This window comes from Pipistrellus kuhlii, unplaced genomic scaffold (assembly GCF_014108245.1).
Source record: "Pipistrellus kuhlii isolate mPipKuh1 unplaced genomic scaffold, mPipKuh1.p scaffold_m20_p_37, whole genome shotgun sequence".
Classification (NCBI taxonomy): domain Eukaryota; kingdom Metazoa; phylum Chordata; class Mammalia; order Chiroptera; family Vespertilionidae; genus Pipistrellus; species Pipistrellus kuhlii.
Window position 1 is genome coordinate 626,071 of NW_023425537.1, and position 18,368 is coordinate 644,438.

Genomic DNA, 18,368 nt, shown 5'->3' on the forward strand with positions numbered 1-18,368 from the left:
CAGCTAGTGACAGAGATGGGGGAAGAGGCTGGGCTCCCAGCGGCCTGCGTCCAGCTCCGGAGCCCAGCGAGACCTTGGGGGTGCGGCTGGCCTACCAGCTGGCACCCTGGCGGCCAGAGGTGACCACCTCTGGGCTTACCCCTCCCTCTCACCCCTCTCTGAACCTGGCCAGACACGGGGCGGAGCCCTGAGCACGCTGCAGGGGCCAGCAGTTCTGGGTCAGCTGGGAACAATGGCCCTCAGTCTTTGCTGCCACTACCTGCGTGCCAGCAGCTTCCCGTCTGCAGAGTGCACCGTGTGCTAGGCCAGCGGGGAGCCGGCCCCGGGAGGCCTGGTCAGGTGCAGGCCCGGGAAGGGGGCCATCTCTCCCCAGGGCAGGAAGGAGAGGGCAGAGGGCAGAGGGAGGGTCAGAGGGAGGGGACGCAGGGGGACAGACAGGCGCGCTCGTCACAGTGGCCTCCCCCCGCCTGCCCTTGAGAGGTGTGAGCGCTCTGCCTTTGGCCCTCTGTCCAGCAGGGTCTGGACCCCATGTCCCCCCGCCCTCCCATGTTCACGTCGGCCCCGCGATGGCCCGGCTGATAGGATCCCGAAGCCCTGCGCGCGGCTGGGTGACACCCAGTCTGGCCAGCGCGCCGTCTGCACCCCGGGGGGGTGCCTCAGCCCCGGGCTCGGGTCAGCAGGCCACCTGAGCATCCAGGACCCTCTTTCCTCAGGGGCCGTGGTGAGGAGGGGTTCGCTCAGAAAGGTCAAGGAGCAGGTACCCAGAGCTGCTGCTCCGGTCCCGGGCATGCCCCCACGACGTCGCCCCCAGATCTCCTCATTCCTGCAGGAAGCGCCTCTGGAGCGCCCCCTGTCTGTCACTCAGCGCTTTATTTATTCAGTACGTAGATGGGGCACCTGCCATGTGCAGCGCCGGGTGCTCTGCGGTTCTGTCTGGCCTCATGGCATCCGGCCGTGGATATGACGGTTGGTCTGAGCACAGCCCGCAAGCTTAGAGCCCGTCTCCCAGCAGGGACCAGTGTGCTCAGTGGACAGGGAGCTGAGAGCCTGTCCTTAAGGGACAGCAGCCTCCTTACGGGGTGCTGGGCAGTGGGGGTGCCTGGTGGACGTGCATGTTTAACCTATGCCAGCTCAGCGGGAGGGCGGGGGTTGGATCTTTGAAACACGGAACACAAACTCTCACCTCCCGAAAACCATCCTGAGGTTGTCCTGGCTGTGAGGGCTGAGGTTGTCCTGGTGTAGGGGCTGAGGTTGTCCTGGCTGTGGGGGCTCAGATAGTCCCGGCTGTAGCAGTTCAGGTTGTCCTCAGCCGGCTGTAGGTGTGTTCCCTCCAACTCTGGGCTCTGCTGTCTTTGCAGAAGCACTTTCTGGAAGGTGATCCTAGGAACTGGAGTTGGCAGGGTTGACAAGGGGAACAGAAACTGCCGTAAGACGTATCGGGGCACAGCCGTTCACTTGAACAGGATGGCGCGCTGTTCCCCTCCAGATGCAGAAGGACCCGTGGTCCTCTCAGAGGCCGGCAGCCTGTAGCCTTTCTGAGGCCCCCGTAGCCGTGGGCCCTTTCCCTAAGCACAGCCTGGAGGACAGCGGCTGAGAATCAGAACCGTGTGCGGCCGAGGGTGCCAGCCTGGCCTCGTGCCAAGAGGCTTTGGCCCTGGCGGTGTCTGCTGCCTCCGCCCCCGGGTCCCCCTCCCGCCCACTGCCCCGCAGGGCCCACATCCCGTGCTTCCCCAGCAGGTGTCAGCAAGATCGTGACGGTGGACGTGAAGGGGAACAGCCCCCTGTGGCTGAAGGTGAAGGACCTGGCGGAGGGCATGACCTACCGGTTCCGCATCCGAGCCAAGACCTTCACCTACGGGCCCGAGATCGAGGCCAACGTCACCACGGGCCCCGGCGAAGGTGGGCGAGAACCGGCGGGCCCTCTGCACTCGGCAGTCAGCCCCCACGGGGGAAGGGGTGCCAGACCCCAGGACGAGCGAGGCGGGGTCCCCACGGGGCTCACGGGCCAGGGGACGGCAGACACGGGCACACACACCGGGCCTTGGAGTGCGGGTGAGCCAGGCCTCCTGGCACCAGAGCCTGGCTTAGCCCGGCCTCGGGGAGGTGAGCTGGGCCCCGCCCAGGAGGCCGCCTCGCCCGCCGTCCACCTGCGCGATGGGTGTGCCCTCCCCGCCACGTAAGGCCGCCCTCTGCTTTCACCATCGGGGCACCTTCCCTTCCTGCCCGGCTCTGCAGAGAAGCTGTGGCTCCGGCTCCGTGGGAACAAGGCCGCAGGGCTGCAGGGAGAGCCGCCTGGAGCCACCCGGCCCCCCTCTGCCCTGCCCCTGCCCCTCCCCTGCCTCTCACCTAAGCCCGCTTTCCTGGGAAACAAAAGCAGGAAGAGAGCTGTCAGCCGAGCCGTGGCATGGGGACAGGAGATGCCCATCTGGACAGACTGTTCTAACCTGAGGCCTGGGGCAGGCCAGGGGACAGGAAATACAAGGGGGGGGAAAGGGGAGGGTAAGGGAGAGCCAGGCTGCCCCCTGCAGGTGTGAGTGAAGGTCTGCACACGCCCCTCCCCAAACCAGGCAAGGGTCCAGGAGATGACTGACAGCTCCGTCTCTCAGCCCTGAGCGAGAACTCGGGGTCCTAAAAGCCCGCCCCACCCTCCACACCTCCCTGAGGCTGTGTCCCACTGCAGGCAGGACACACGTTAGGGAAGGAAGGAAGGAAGGAAGGAAACGCAGTCCTCAAGGTCCTGGGTCAGGACTGGGCGCGGGCAGGCATAGGTCTGCCCAGCTCTGTCATCGAGTTCCAGGCCTCTGGTCCAGCCCAGGGATCCTCCAGCCGATGCTGGACTCTCGCCCCTTTTCCCAGCAGGCGTCCACCTGGGCCACCCGCACCCGCTCAGCCAGCCACCCGTCACTGGCCCGCTCCCGGCCCCTCTAGCACCTAGGAAGCACCTACTGTGTGCCCGGCCCTGAGCACGCAGGGCTGCACGTCAAATGAGTGGGAGCCAGAGGACAGGCACTGGCCTGTGCTGTGGGGCACCCCCAAACAGAAGGGGTCCCGTGACAGATAAAACCGGGTCACTCCTCTTACTACGGAGGGGAGATGCCCGGGGCCCACTCAGCCCCCCAAAAGCAACCTCCCCCTCTCATGTGCCTGCTCTGCCATTGTCCTGCCCGCCTCCTCTGGCCCCATGACACATCCCTTCAGGCCTTGCATTCCAAAAGGCCTTACAGGGGGGGAAATTGAGGCACCGAGGGCTGTGTGAACTCATCCGTCACCCATCTAACGGTCCTGGGTTGGACCAGGAACCCGAGTCTCCTGAATCTGCTCCAGGACCTTTCCTGCATCACCCTAGGGTCCCTCTCCTGCCCTGAAACTTGGAATTGGGGGCGAAAGAGAAGAACCAGCAGGTCGAGCCTTAGACACACTCCCCCAGCCTCGCCCTGCAGGGTTTCCCGGGACTCGGACGGGCTGGTTTTGTGGAGCAGCCCCTCCAGCGGGGAGGCAGGCTGGGTGCCCGTCGGGGCCATGCACCCCGTGCTCACGTGTGCCGTTGGCAGGTGCCCCGGGACCGCCTGGAGTGCCCATCATCGTGCGGTACAGCTCCGCCATCGCCATCCACTGGTCCAGCGGCGACCCCGGCAAAGGGCCCGTCACCCGCTACGTCCTCGAGGCCAGGCCCTCAGGTACGCCGCCCCGGCTGAGCCGCCGCCCCTGCGGAGCCCGCGTCTCACTGCCTCCCTCCTGCCCAGGCCCCTCCCCCTGGTGCCCTTCCGTCATCGTCTCCAGATGAGGCTAGGGGTGGCCGTGGGAGTGGGGAGCAGGGAGGTGCACCCTTAGCTAAGGAATACCCAGAGAGCAGCACCCAACGCCCGCTGAGGACCCACTCAGGCGGAGGGCCGTTCGAGAAGCCAGGGGAGCCTTAGCCCAGTGGTCGACAAACTCCTTAGTCCACAGAGACAACCATCAACAGGACAACGACGGAAATTTCTTTGGAGAGCCACATTTTTTTAAACTTAAGCTCCTTCTAACGCCACTTCTTCAGGCCGTGGTGTTTTGTGGAAGAGCCACCACACTCAAGGGGCCAAAGAGCCGCATGTGGCTCGAGAGCCGCAGTTTGACAACCACGGCCCTAGCCGATTTGCTTGAGTGTCAGCCTGTGGAACAAAGGGTCCTGAGTTCGATTCCGGTCAAGGGCAGGTACTTCAGTTGCAGGCTCCTCCCCAGGCTGGGCTCGTGTTTCTCTCACATCCACGTTTCTGTCTTTCAATGGAAAAACATCCTCGAGTGAGGATTTAAAAAAAAAAAAAAAGCCAGGGGAGCAAGGCGTTGAGCTCACAGAGGTTAAACCCCCATGTCCTCCAGGCAGCACCTCTGGCCAGCGTCCCCTAAGGAGGCCGGCTGTCCCCCACCTCACCCCCCGCCCCCCTCCAACACCCAGCGGCCTCTTTAAGGGCCGACTCCGCCCTCAGCGCTGGCTTGGCAGCTCCTGTAACCGCACCAACCTGTCCTGTCAGGCCTGAAATCGAATCACCAGAACTCCCTCACCCATCGGCAGATGAGCGGCCAGTAGCCGCTGCAGGGGCTGCTCTGCACGCTCCCGTTTCACTGTCGCCATGTCACCTGCGCCTCCCGGCTCCCCTTACCCGCGGAGCCTTCGCCACTGCCAGCTCCCCGGTTGCTAGGCGTCCGAGTTAATCAGAGGCGCCAGCGTCGGCAGAGCCGGAGGCTGGTTCCTGGTCTTCCGTGGCCCCGTGGTGAGGCCACTGAGGCTGAGACACTAAACGCCGTGGCAGACACCACGGGAAGTGGCCGGGCTGGGCAGGAGGTGACACTTCTAAGGGGCCATCGGGGCATCCTGGGGACACATTATTAGCCCCTTGGGGCAGCCGAGCCCTAATTATCTCAATGCACGCCATTCATGTCAGGAGTTCCAGGGGGCGGCTGCCGCCCCGGCATTGCCTGGATCTTAGGCGCATGACTCCAGCCACCAATAGCGAACACCTATAGCCTCTCAGAGCCAGCCTGCAGCCGGGAGCTGTGCGTACGGCTGGCTCTCTCCCCACTCCAGATGGTCCCGCCCCGGCCCTCTGGTGCCGGCTGCCGAGTTGGCCTGGAGACCGCTGAGTACAGCATTCTCCCCACCAGGGCCCGAGCCTGCTTTTTCCACCCGAGTTGGCCGGCCGGGGTGCCAGGCCGTGGAATGTTGGCTGCAGAATGGACCCCGGCCCTGTTGATTGTCCACTGCTTCCTGGGAGGCCTGGCGTGGGGCCTGGTGTTCCGGGTTTGGGGGCCGTGAGCTGGTCCTCATGGGTGGGATCAAGGACTAGCTAGGCTAAGAGGAGGGGCCAAGCCAGGATCCGCTGAAGAGTCAGCACTCGGGGCCGTGGCGGAGGGCTGGTGCAGGGGACGGCGGGCTGTGGGAGAAGGTGAAGAGCCATTGCCTTCACCTGGGGCTAAAAGTTAAGACAGAGGCGGGGTAGGGGGGTAGGTTGGGGGTCTGAGAGGGAAGTCAAGAACTCAGAAGTTGGAGACAACATGGGTGGCATACAGACAGGGAGCCCTTCCGCCCCCTCTGGTCCCTGAGAGTCCTCTGATCCCTGCTCCCCAGCATGGAGGGGCCTGAGGATTGGTCCCATCAAGTCCAAAGCCTCATGGGAACCCCCATCCCTTCTGCAACTGTTCAGACACAGCCCTCTTCTTGTCCGATGCCACTGCGTGTGTGCTTTGGCTAGGGATGGGGACCAGGAACACGGGGGCCTGGTTAAGAATAGGAGGGGGACCAGATGGTGACCTCTGAGGCAGCCAAATGCTGAGGAGCACTTTGCGATGCGATGGGAAACATATGCAGGCCCAGCAGCGCGAACCAGAAGGTCACGGTTCGTTCCCGGTCAAGGGCACACGCCCGGGTTGTGGGCCAGATCCCCAGTGTGGGGCATGTAGGAGGCAACTGATCAATTCTTTCTCATCATTGATGTTTCTCTCTCTCTCTCCCCCTTTCCCTTCCTCTCTGAAATCAATAAGAATATATATCTATTAAAAGAATAATATGCAAAATTTTCCCTATAAGGGCTAAGAAGGGTCATTGCTTTGTCTAAATCAGTGGTTGGCAAATTGTGGCTCACGAGCCACATGCAGCTCTTTGGCCCCTTGAGTGTGGCTCTTCCACAGAATACCACGTGCAGGTGTGCACGTGTACAGTGCAATTGAAACTTCGTGGCCCATGCGCGGAAGTCGGCGTTCGGCTCTCCAAAGAAATGTCAATCATTGTACCGTTGATATTTGGCTCTGGTGCCTAAGGAGTTTGCCGGCCACTGGGCTAGATGGTGATAGCGGGTTGCTGGTGGCAATCTGCTCTGCCTATTACACACGTTGAATGTCGTGTAGACATCTTAACAGACAGACTCACAGGGCCAGACGCTGCCCGGGTATCTGTCATCTCCCCAGGACCTCCGGGGGGCCGTCTTGAGGAGGGGAGTTGATGGGCAGACCTGGCAGGCCGCTCTCAGGGAGCGACAGGTAGGGCGGGGCCTCCCCTCACGGGGGCCTGCCCTCTGCGCTCCTGCAGACGAGGGGCTGTGGGACATCCTCATCAAAGACATCCCCAAGGAGGTGACCTCCTACACGTTCAGCATGGACATCCTGAAGCCGGGCGTGAGCTACGACTTCCGGGTCATCGCGGTCAACGACTACGGCTTCGGCACCCCCAGCAGCCCCTCCCAGTCCGTGCCAGGTACCGCCTGTGGGGGAGGGGCGCAGGGGCTGGGCAGGGGAAGGAGGGGAGGCAGCAGAGCCCCAGGAGAGATGGGGTGGGGCCCAACGTGCACCGTCCCCTCGGTGCCCGAAGCAGCAGGGAGCCCCGGGCCAGGGCCCGAATCAGGGTTCGGCTTCGGAAGGAAGAAACGGGATGGACCATGGCTCCTGCGGGTTCCTTTTCAAGGACTTGGAAGCCCTGGGCAGGGGGCCCAGCCGGCTTGTGGATGAATCACTGGGCCCAGCACGGGAGCTTCCCTGAGCTCATCAGCCAGGAGATTCAAGGGCACCAGGCCATAAACTGAGTGTCTCCATAGAAACCGAACCCCAAACAGACAGCAGCCTGTAGAGCAGACGGACCTACACCACCTGGCTGAGCAGGGCCCGGGTGGGCTGGCCTGCCATCCTCCCCTTCTCCTCTCCCCATTCTCGTCCGGCGTGTCTCAGCTCACAAGGGCCTCTGCTACCAAAACCCATGACCCCACAGCTAAGCACTGACCACTTCATACAAGGCCTCTTCCCCAAAGGCCGACGTGTAACTCAGAATTTCTACTCACCGGGGAGCTTCCAACGCCCGCCGCCTCCCTCTTCCCACACACGCCCACCCCTGCCAGATTGACAGCCCGATCGATCGTGGGAAATAAACACTTGAGGGCTGGAATAGGAGCCCGCCCCTCAGGCAGCAGCAGGGATTAGACAGGCCAGGTACAGAAAGCATGGCCTGGGGGCTTCAGAGAAGGGAGGCCCTCCCGGGGGAGGCATTTGAAAGACCCGCCATATCCTCTCCCTACAACCCCCCTCTCTGCTACCAGAAAGAGATTCCGTCCCCACGGAGCCAGGGGACAGACTGTCCAGGCCCAGCACAGGCCAGACAAGCACCCTTCCAACACAGAGCTGGCTCTGCCTGCCCAGGTAGACCGTGGGTGGAAATGGAAAAATAAAGGAAACTGGCTGGCTGAAACCGGTTTGGCTCAGTGGAAAGAGCATCGGCTTGTGGATTCCAGTCAAGGGCATGTGCCTTGGTTGCAGCTGATCAATGTTTCTCATCCATGTTTCTAACTCTCTATCCATCTCACTTTTTCTCTGTAAAAAAAAAAATCAATAAAATATATTTTTTAAAAATAATAAAAATAAAAAGGAGACTGGCCGGCGTGGCTAGTGGTTGAGCTTCAACCTCTGAACCAAGAGGCCATGGTTTGATTCCTGGTCGAATCATATGTCTGAGTTGCAGGCTCAATCCCCAGTGTGGGGCGTGTAGGAGACAACCGATCAATGATTGTTTCTCCTCATTGATGTCTCTGTCTCTCTCTCTCCCTCTCCCTTCCTCTTTGAATTCAATTAAAAAAAAAAATTTTTTTTTTAAAGAAAAAATAGCAAACACACCATCCCTTCCCCACTGCAGCCTGTGTCTCCAGCAGACATCACTAATCAATCCCGGCACTGTTTCCTCCCGAGTGCAGAAGCAGCCTCCGGGGAGCCCCATTGATCAGAGCTGGCACTGGAAATGACTGTCCCTCCCAACCTTGTCGTAGGCTTGGCCTCCTTCAGGGGGCACAGACCCCCGCTGACCATAGACTGAGAGCAGGATGTAGGAGACCCGCTGGAATGGGAGGCTGGGAGGCAAGAGGGGCCAAGCACCCTGGTCCTGACGCCCCACCCGTGCTCCAGCCCAGAAAACCAGCCCGTTCTACGAGGAGTGGTGGTTCCTGGTGGTGGTCGCCCTGGTCGGCCTCATCTTCATCCTGCTCCTGGTCTTCGTGCTCATCATCCGGGGCCAGAGCAAGAAGTACGCCAAGAAGACAGACTCGGGTGAGCCAGCACCCAGCCCTGCCCGAGGGGCTGGGCCTTCCCTTGTCGCCTTCCTTTTGCAGGGATGGGTGGGGGTCTGTCCCCCGGAAGTGCATCCGCTCCCACAGGTGGGACAGCCCGGGCTTCCCAGTCTGGTTTCAGCCCTAGCAAGAGAAAGAGGGAGCCCTAACTGGTTTGGCTCAGTGGATAGAGCATCGGTCTGTGGACTCAAGAGTCCCAAGTTCAATTCTAGTCAAGGGCATGTACCTTGGTTGCGGGCACATCCCCAGTAGGGGGTGTGCAAGAGGCAGCTGATCGGTGTTTCTCTCTCATGGATGTTTCTAACTGTCTATCCCTCTCCCTTCCTCTCTGTAAAAAATCAATATATATATCTTTTAAGAGAGAGAGAGGAAGGGGGGGGGGGCAGCCGGCCAGGTGGGGCGAAGGGAGGTGGGGGAGGGGACGCTGCCCAGTGTGAAGGGATGGCCTGACCGAGCCGTGCCAACCTGCCCTGCAGGGAGCGGTGCCAAGGCTGGTGCCCTGGGCCACGGGGAGATGATGAGCTTGGACGAAAGCAGTTTCCCTGCCCTGGAGCTCAATAACCGGCGCCTCTCCGTCAAGAACTCCTTCTGCCGGAAGAACGGCCTGTACACCAGGTAGCGGCCCTCGGCGTGGGGGCCGGGAGGACGGGGCTGAGGGCCGGCGGTGCCCGGCTGGGGAGGGCCGCAGAGCAGGCAGTGCCCCCTCGGCCTCACCCTGTCCCAGAAACGGCTTTTCACCCCAGTGAGTGGGAGCCTCGGTCAGCACAGGCAGGGGCCGGGGCGCACAGCCTGGGCGAGGGCACACGGGCGGGAAAGTCACCAGGAGGTGGGGGCAAAGGGTTTCCATCGATCACAGCAGAAGGCACATAGCATGCCCAGGGTTGGAGACGGGTAGACTGCCATCTGAAGCCAGCGGCCCGTAGCCTGCTATCCACCCGCCCCCAAGGGGAGACGGAAGAACGGCCTGTACACCAGGCAGACCCACCAGAGTGAGAGGCCCCAGGTGCTCCCCACGATCGTGGACACCCTACCATGTCCGCCCCCCAGGAAAGGACAGACACCCCGAGTGTAGCCACGTCCCCCCTGGTCCTCCCTCATGCCCGCTGTCATTCCAGACCACACTCTTCCCACCCCTGCCCACCCCCCAAGTTCACAGTCTCAGCATCATCCCCCAAGGGCAGCGGCGAAGCAGCCCTCCAGGAAGGACGAGGTTGGTGGCCCGCCAGCTCTCTCCCCTACGTCTCTCCAGCCCCAGGCCCTCCTGCGGCCGCAGGGCTGCGCGTGGCCAAGGGCGGGGGCAGCTCACAAAACAACTCTGTCTGGTCCGGAGGGAAGAGGCGATGTGTGTGTTCTCCAGGGGGATGGGGTGGGGGTGGGGTCGGGGTGCTGGCCAACGAGGCCCACTCTCACCCTCTGAGAAGCCAGCTTCCCAAAGAAAGGGGCATTTGATGCCTCCGCGCCAGGCCCAGCATGGCCCCCGCAGTCTGGCCAGGCTGGCTCCAGAGCCCTGCCACCCGGAACAAGGGGCGTCTCAGGACGGCCTGGCCTGCCTCTCGCACCCACAGTGTACACACACCGCAGCCCTGCCCGTCCCGCACCCCTGGGCCTGCCCAGAATTCCCGTCTGCACCGAAGGAGCCCCAGGCTCCGGCCTGGCCCAGCCCTGGGGACGTGCCAGCCCCCACTCCCCGCCTGTCACCAGGGCAGCTCAGCCTGGCACCCCGTTTTCCCCTTCCTCCCTATCCTGCACTTGCTGCCTCGTCTCCAGGAAGCTCCGGCTGGTACGGTGACTGCTTTATTTTCAGTACAAAGCTTCACTGTGTGGATCGGAATGAAATAAGATCGTGGGGTCCATGGAACCGTGATCATGGAAGACACCCCGAGACCATGGTCCTCACACTCTCAGAGGCAGCACCAGAGGTCGGAGGGGCAGGGAGCAGCCTGGGACGTGTCCCCGGGTCTCGGGACTGTCCTCAGAGCAGCGTTCCAGCAGCAGGCGGTGTCCGGCCCCTGTGCGGACAGCTGGGCTCAGAACCGCGGTGCCAGAGCAGGCTGGGCAGATGCTGGGGGGGGTGAGGCCCTGGGCAGTACCCTCTGGCACCCCGTCCTGAGGGCAGAGGGGTGAAGGACCCCAGGCCTGCCCACTCCTCGCCCGCAGCCCCAGCTCCGGCCTGCAGGCCTCCAGGCGGGAGGAGGAGTGCCAGGTGTGTTTCCTGGGTGACGGCAGCCAGGCCTCTCTCTCACCCGGGAATGCAGGCCTCTTCTCTCCCCGGGGCGTGGCATCGCCAGGAACCACCACCATCTCTGAGCCTATCGGTGCTTTCCTGGCTCTCTGACCCCAGGGCTGACCCCGAAGCTCCCCTTGTGCATAGGAAGTTTGTGGAGAGTTTATCTGCAGCGCGGGTCTCAGGCCTCCCCTGAGCGTGTGATTCGCGAGGTCTCGGGGGCCTAGGGCGCTGGGTCACAGTCACGGCTGTGATGCTAAGGCCTGCGATCCTGGAGGCATAGGTGGAGAGTCAAGCTGCTTCCCACCATCCCCTCTCCTTCCCCCCCCCACACACACACGCTTCCCTGGAGCTCATTCAAGAACTCAGCCCAGCACCCTCAGCATCCTGAGCCTCCCCCACCCCAGGCAGGGCCCCACCTTCCATGGCACAGGCCTGTGAACAGCAGGCACAGGAGCGTGAGGGGTCCCAGGGACTCCACGCCTCCAGGCCTCTCGGTGGCCTCCCCGGACCAAGGACCAGAGGAGGCTGCTCTGGGGGAGGCCACCTCTCAGCCCCCACCCCACTCCCTCTCTAGGTCTCCGCCCCGGCCGAGCCCAGGCAGCCTGCACTACTCGGACGAAGATGTCACCAAGTACAACGACCTCATCCAGGCCGAGAGCAGCAGCCTGACCGAGAAGCCCTCGGAGGTCTCCGACTCTCAGGTGAGGGGCCCTGGCCGGGGCGCAGCAGCCCTCCCGAGAGCCGGCCTGCAGGGCGGCCCCTCCAGCGGCCTGGACCCCCCTCCTCTCCCCTTTGTGGCCCATAGCCACGCAGGGGCCCCAGCAAACGATGTGCACGTCGGATACAGGCCAGCTGCCGCCTCCCAGGCTCTGCTCAGAGTTTGCACCCGGGGCTCATGGGGTCCCTAGAACCGTGATCATGGAAGACACCCTGAGACCATGGTCCTCACACTCTCCGGAGGCACCCCGCGCTCGGTCGCTCAGTGGCTGTGGCCTGTCAAGGCCCGAGAAGGCCTGGAGAGGGAGGTTGCAGCCTGTCTTTTGCCAGGGCCCGGAGAACCGATACACTGAGCTAGTCAGGGTCAGCATGGGCCCCAGAAACGGAAGGCTGGGTGCCCCGGAGCCCCACGGCTGGGAAGCAGTAGGGACCGGGAAGGCATCAGAGCTTTGGAGGTTCAGACCCGAGTTTGAACCCTGGCTCTGCTGCCGATGCGCTGGGGCGTCCTGGGTGTGGCAGAGAGCCTCTCTGAGCCTCAGTGTCCCCATCTGTGGAACGGGCAGGGTAACAGCAGGCTCTGGTGGGGCTGTGGGGAGGATTTGCTGCGATTCGGCAGAGAGAAGCTTAGCACAGGGCCTGGCCTGCGGGGGCCGTTTAGTAAGTGTCAGCTCGCGTATTAAGAAGGGACGGTGCCTCTGGGTGGGCCACACGGGGACACGCTGTCCCAGGCTGAGGCGTGAGGGGGCTGAGTGTGTTCCGATGAGGTGACGTCACGGCCTCCCGCCCCAGCCCTCCTCGCGCCCTTGGCCAAGCCTGGTGGTTGCCCCGGGAAGGACCGAGAAAGGCCACGGGGTCCCACGCCCCGGACCTTTCTGCCCGGGCCTGGGAGAGGATGAGAAGGAAGCGATGCCAGCAGGGAGCAGGGCTGTGGGCCGGGTGGGAGGTGCCAGCCAGCCTGGGATCAGGCCTGTGGGCACCATGGACCAGGGCCCCTCGCCCACGGCTGCCTTGTTCGGCCCCAGGGTTTCTGTGAGTCGGCGGAGTCAGCGAGGCGGGAGCTCACGCCCCTGCTCAGCGAGCAGGGATGGAGACCCCAGCTCAGCCTGGCTCCCAGGGCCTCCTGTGACTCAGGCCCCACATCCTGTTAGGAGAATGTAACCCCTTGCAGCCACGAGCATACGGGGACTCACAGGGCCAGGCTTCCCTGGAGGGTAGTTTTTCTTTCTCCCCGAACACGGTGACGAGCACTTAGACCTAGGCACTCAAGGTGAAGTTCAAAGACCTAAGGCGTTCTGCTCCGTCTGTCCCAGGGCTGCCCCAGGGATGGTTAAGCGAGAGTCGGGCCCGGGCAGTGCCAGGCGGGACCATTTGGGTCTGCTTGCTCTGGAACGGTCCTTCCGCTGCAGCCTGGGCCCTGTGCCCTATGCCCTGGGCCCTGGGCCTCGGGGTCAGGTGGGAATTTGTGCCCTGACAGCTAAGGAGGCCCGGATGTCAGTATCTGTCTGGGGCGGTGAGGGGGGGGGGTGCAGGAGGTGATCAGCCGCTAACTTCCCCACCCTCATTCTTGAGCCTGTACCCTGAGGCCATGGAGGGGATGGGCCTCAGCCCTGGCTCCCAGGAGCTCCCTGAGGGCTGCCCCCCCCCCCCAGGCCCTGGTCACCAGCCTAAGGAGAGTCTGTGACTCATCTCTCGCCCGACTGCAGATAGTGTGTGGATTGTGGGGCGTCCCCTATTGCAACTTTCTTTTTTTTAGTTTTTTAAAATATATTTTATTATTTTCTTATAGAGAGGAAGGGAGAGGGATAGAGAGCTAGAAACGTCAATGAGAGAGAAACATCGACCAGCTGCCTCTTGCACACACCCCCTACTGGGGATGTGCCCGCAACCAAGGTACCTGCCCTTGACTGGAATCGAACCTGGGACCTCCCAGTCCGCTGACGCTCTATCAACTGAGACAAACCGGTGTCGGCCCCTATTGCAATGTTCACTCTGGGGCTCATGGTGGGTGCCCCGAGATATTAATCCTGCGGGGATGGTTTCTCCAGGGCATGTCCCTCGGCGTAGGGGACAGCGGGCGCCCCCCCTCAGGTCCTCTGAGGGTGAGCCGTGCGTGTGCCGCCCGGTTCCTGTTCCCAGTCAGACCACCCACCACTCCCCCTCCAACACGGGCGGACATTTGCCAGCCGGTTCCCTGTGATACGGTCGGTCATAAACAAAATGTCCCCGTTTCTTATAAACAGACACACATGATAGGATGTGAGAAAGGCCGTAACGAGCTGTGGTGAAGGCTGGGGGGCTGGCTGTCCCCAGTGGGCATGGGGTGGGGGCGGGGATGGGGGAGAAGGGGTTCCAGGCCTGGGCAGGGAGGCTGGGAGGGGGGGCAGGCACACAAGGCCGAGGCTTAAAGGCCTGTGGCTTGTTTGATGGAACTTCTAAAAACCAAGCATGGCTTCCTTCCAACTTCCTTTTCAAAGGAAGAGCCCGGGCTTGGAAGGAGCATTTCCTGGTTAGCACACGAGGCAGGGAGTTCCGAGCCAGGCGCCCACTCCCGGTTGCTGCTCCGTCCGCCGTGCGGTCCTGGCGGCCCCGCTAAGCCCGTTACAATGGCATTAGGCCGGTGTGGAGAAGCACAAACACACACAGGACAAGCTAGACTTTATGTCATTTTTACTGAGCAGCCCATCAAAACAGTGCACGCTTATGGAGTCCTCTCCGGAGTGATGCCAAGGACTGTTCCAGAATGGCACCACTTAACCCTCTAGAGCAGTGGTTCTCAACCTCTCTAACACCGCGACCCTTTAATACAGCTCCTCATGGTGTGGTGACCCCCAACCATAACATTATTTCCGTTGCTACTTCATCACTGTCATTTTGCTACTGTTAATGAATCGTAATGTAAATATCTGTGTTTTCCGATGGTCTTAGGCAACCCTAAGGTTGAGTACCGCAGCCCTAGAGCCTAAGACCGTATTAAAGGGTCTAGGTTAAGGGCGCAGGCAGCCTGTGTGACGTTGTGTCTGAGATGAATGTTCCCAAGGACATTCGTGGGAGATCCCCAGCTATGTTAGTGCCAGGAGCCCAGCGCCCTGGCAAAATGGTGCCTCCAGAGGGTGGGAGACGCTTAGCATGTTCCCCCCACCCTGCCCCACCGCCGACCCCCAGGCTACGGCCTGTGCAGGAGAGGCTCGCTCCAGGTAAGGGCATCGGAGGGGTCAGTGTCGCGCCGGCTTCAGACTCACCCCGGCTTCAGACTGGCCTGGGTGCCGGCAGCGCCTGACACCACAGCCCTGGGACCAATCTAAAAGGTGCACGGTCTAAAGGTTCCTGAAAGGTTCCTTCATGACCTGGTGAGTGAGACCCAGCAGGACGAGGGCACCCTGCCCGGTGGCGCCAGGGTCTCCACAATGCCCGCAAGCCTGCACAGCGCCCTCCCATCGCCGACGGAGCTGGTGCCAAGTTCCGCCTCGAGAAACGAGCAGAAAAGCAAAAGGCTTTCTTCCCTTGGCGCCCTCCTTTGTTCCTGTCTTTTCTTGGGGTCCTTCCTCCTGCTGGGCCCCTCCTGGCTCCCATCACCGGGCCTGGAGTCTGAGCTCCCCCCTCTGCCTCCCCCCTTCCCCCTCCCCGCCCAGGCCCTGGTAATTGCTGATTGAGGAGCTTTGAGGAGCTGTTAAGAGGCCCAGAGCGGAGACAGTTGCCTGATTGCCTGGCCGCCTGGCGGGGCTGCCTATGAAAGCCCCCTTTGTGCTGGGCCGTCACTGGGAAGCTGCATTCAATTACCAAGTGGAGAGCCGCATGGGAGCCCCTGTCCCCCTGCGCTTTCTTCTCTCCTCGCCCTGCCCCCACCCAGAGAAGAAACAGATGTTCGCGGAGAAGGAGGCCGACTGGGAGCAGGCGCGAGGCAGGAACCCCCTCCTTGGGCCTGGGAGAGCTGCGGGGAGGAGCAGGAGGGCGGGAAGCTAGCCCCCAGCCCACTTGGTTCCCAGCTCTTCCCTCCTTCCCTTCCCCCTCCCCCACCAGGAATGCGGCCCCACAGAGTGTCTGGCACACAGTAGGTGCTCAGCGGATGGCAGCAGACACCAGGGCGATGACTGGATGGATGGGCTTTGGGATCTGAGCCCCCCAAGAGGGCCGAGAGGCCAGTTCCCCAGCCTCCCAGACAGGCCTCCCATCCCCCCACGTTAGAGAAGGGGGAGGTATGGGGGAGGGGGCTGCCTCAGCAGAGTCAGCCTCCCCCGCCCCCCTGGCCTCTTCTGACCCCTTCTGGTGGGGCCTCAAGGCCCCTCCCACCCAGACCCGCCCTCACTCTCTCCCTAAGGAGACCTCTCCCAGCCTTCTTGCCATGGAGCTCACCTCACCCTCTGGCCTGCAGGGACCCACCCTCTTCCAGACAGGGATGCGGAGGCCCAGAGAGGCCCGGGATGGGTCCACAGGCACCGAGCCCGTAAGGAGCAGAGCTGGCACTGCCCCTGCCACAGTCCCCTCCTACCCCAGACACCATCCCCTCTGGGCTGGGCCTGAAGGGGTCTGGCGGTTCCCCCCGCCCCAAGACGGAGGCCCAAGGCCGGCCAGAATTCTCAAACCCCTAGCAACTACCCCAGCCAGTCAGTGGGTGCCCTGCTGGGGAGACTGCGGCCACTCCCTCCCCCTCTCCCCCGACACTCACCAACCAGCCGGACCCCAGCCTCCTGCCTCCTGGCATCGCTACTGCCCACCCAGCCCTCCCTGCTTCCGGGCCAACCTCACCACAGCCCAGCTCAGGTGCCCCCCTCCCCCTCCCACCCGTGGCATATGGAGCCCTGTGTCTGTGCGCCCCTTTGTTCCCTCCAGCCCGGCAGCTGGGCGGGAGGCAAGGAATGGGGCTGGTATTGTGCTGCCCCTTGTCCCGGGGAGACCAGCCAGGGACTGCTTGTTGTCTTGGTCTTGGGTTTTTCCCCTGGGAAGAGGGGTGAGGAGGGTGAGCATCAGCGGCAGGGACTGTGGAGGGGGCGGAGGGGGGGCGGAGGAGAGGGGCCAGCGGACATACATTCGCAGGCCGACTCGGGAGACTGTATCTCCCGGGAGGGGACAGGGCTCTCAGGCCCCATCTTGTGACCTCTGGGCATGTGTGGGCTTTGGAGAAATCGGGCAGCTCTGAGCCAAAGGCAGCGGGGTGACCGTTCACCGGCTCCAGGCAGGGGTGTGACCATTCTACAGGTAACTCAGGTCACAGTGGTGCCAAGGTGGTCTGTGCATTGTAGATATTGCTCTTGAGGGTCTAGGTGCCATAAAGGACTTCCGGTCCCGAGAACACGCGCACATGACAGACCCCACGGCTCGGACCGGGTGGGCAAGGCCAACTCCCACTTCCTTACCTGCAAAGCAGGACACACTGGTCTCCCAGACTCCTTTGCGGTGGGCTCACTGGGCTCCTTGCTGTAGTTCGTTTCTGAGTATGTTTTATTGAGGTTGGTGCTGCTCCGAGCACGCATCTGCTGGGCAGAGATGAGGCAACCCGAGTCCAGTCTTCTGAACAGCATTTTCTTTGGAGAGGCAGAGGAATCGGGGAGGAGGGGGAGAAACAAAGGAAGAAGAGAGATAGAGAGACAGACAGAGACAGAGACAGAGAGAGAGAGGAGCATCGATGTGTAGTCCCACTTATTGACACACCCATTGGTCGCTCCTTGTAGGTGTCCCGGCCAAGCGACTGAGCCCACCACCTTGGCGTATTGGGATGATGCTCTAACCGGCTGAGCCACGGGGCCCGGGCCCTGGGCTGTGTTTTGTTTGGCGTGTACTGTTCGCTAACATCCGGGGCCTCTCTTCCAGAGAGTTCATTGTAAGGGAGGTCCCATCTGCTGTCGTCTTAGTTCTCCGAACACTGCCGGGAGCGGGGGGTGGGGGAGGGGGCACGCTATTTTTAGCTGCACCGTTCGGATCCCGATGCTGTTTGACTCCGCGTCCCAGATGGACTGCTGCCTCGTGACGGCTCCCCGACAAGCAGACGGAGCGCCCGCCGGGCAGGCCCGGGCGCCAGCCACGTTAAGAACGAATGCAACGCGTTACCTTTCTTTTCAAAAGCTCAGGGATGGCCGTCGGGGGAACGGCCGGAACTCCTGTGGGTCTCCTTCTCGTGCTTGTTGTACGACTGAGTGTGGCTGTCATTCCGGATCCCGCGTGGGTGGGCAGGGCCAGGAGCCTCTAAGGTCTTCCCTCCTGGCCCCGGCCCCGGCTCCGGTCACGCAGTAAGTCAGGGGCTGGACCTAGGCAGGCACTCCGCACACCGGGCATGAACCTCTGCTTTGAAATGTAGGTTTTGTTAGCATTCAGGTCTGGTGAGCCCAACAGATCGGGAGACAGCCGCCCCGAAAGAGAGTTTGCTACTCACAGTTCTCAAGAAGAAGGTGCACACACACACACACGCACGCACGCACGCACGCACACGCACCCGCACACGCACACGCGGTGCCACGCAGGGCCCTCCGGGGAAACCCTAGGGCCGCCAGCAGGCAGCGGAGCAGGAGGAAGACCTGGCAGGAGCCTCGGCTGTGGTGCCCGCGGTGAAGTCGAAGCCGGAGGAGCAGGAATAGGGGAGGCCAGATACATCCAGGGGCTCTGGGGGGTGGGGGCTGGGCGTGGGGCGATCAGGAACAGGGAGTAGTGGGTGAGCAGGTGGGAGCCATCCTGTGGGCGGTGGGCTCCGAAATCAGCTCATTGTCTGAGGATGGATCCGCCCTGGGAGGGGCAGTACATCCGGGGTCAGCAGATGTGAAAGCATGAGAAACAGCAAAAATAAAGGCAGGATTAACTCAACTCATACACACTCTGCTGCCCTAGCTGGTTTGGCTCAGTCGGCCTGTGGACTGAGAGGTCCC

General features: G+C 62.4%; 1 protein-coding gene across 2 annotated transcripts in view; it reads left to right on the plus strand.

Moving 5' to 3' along the window:
- SDK2 (sidekick cell adhesion molecule 2) overlaps window positions 1-18,368 on the plus strand; it is a 186,627-nt gene that overhangs the window by 163,935 nt on the left and 4,324 nt on the right. For both annotated transcript variants that reach the window (XM_036407667.2, XM_036407666.2), the window contains 6 exons: window positions 1,738-1,899; window positions 3,552-3,677; window positions 6,560-6,724; window positions 8,413-8,553; window positions 9,050-9,188; window positions 11,375-11,501. In XM_036407667.2, the coding sequence (XP_036263560.1) occupies window positions 1,738-1,899; window positions 3,552-3,677; window positions 6,560-6,724; window positions 8,413-8,553; window positions 9,050-9,188; window positions 11,375-11,501 (860 nt within the window). The remainder of the gene's footprint in view (window positions 1-1,737; window positions 1,900-3,551; window positions 3,678-6,559; window positions 6,725-8,412; window positions 8,554-9,049; window positions 9,189-11,374; window positions 11,502-18,368) is intronic.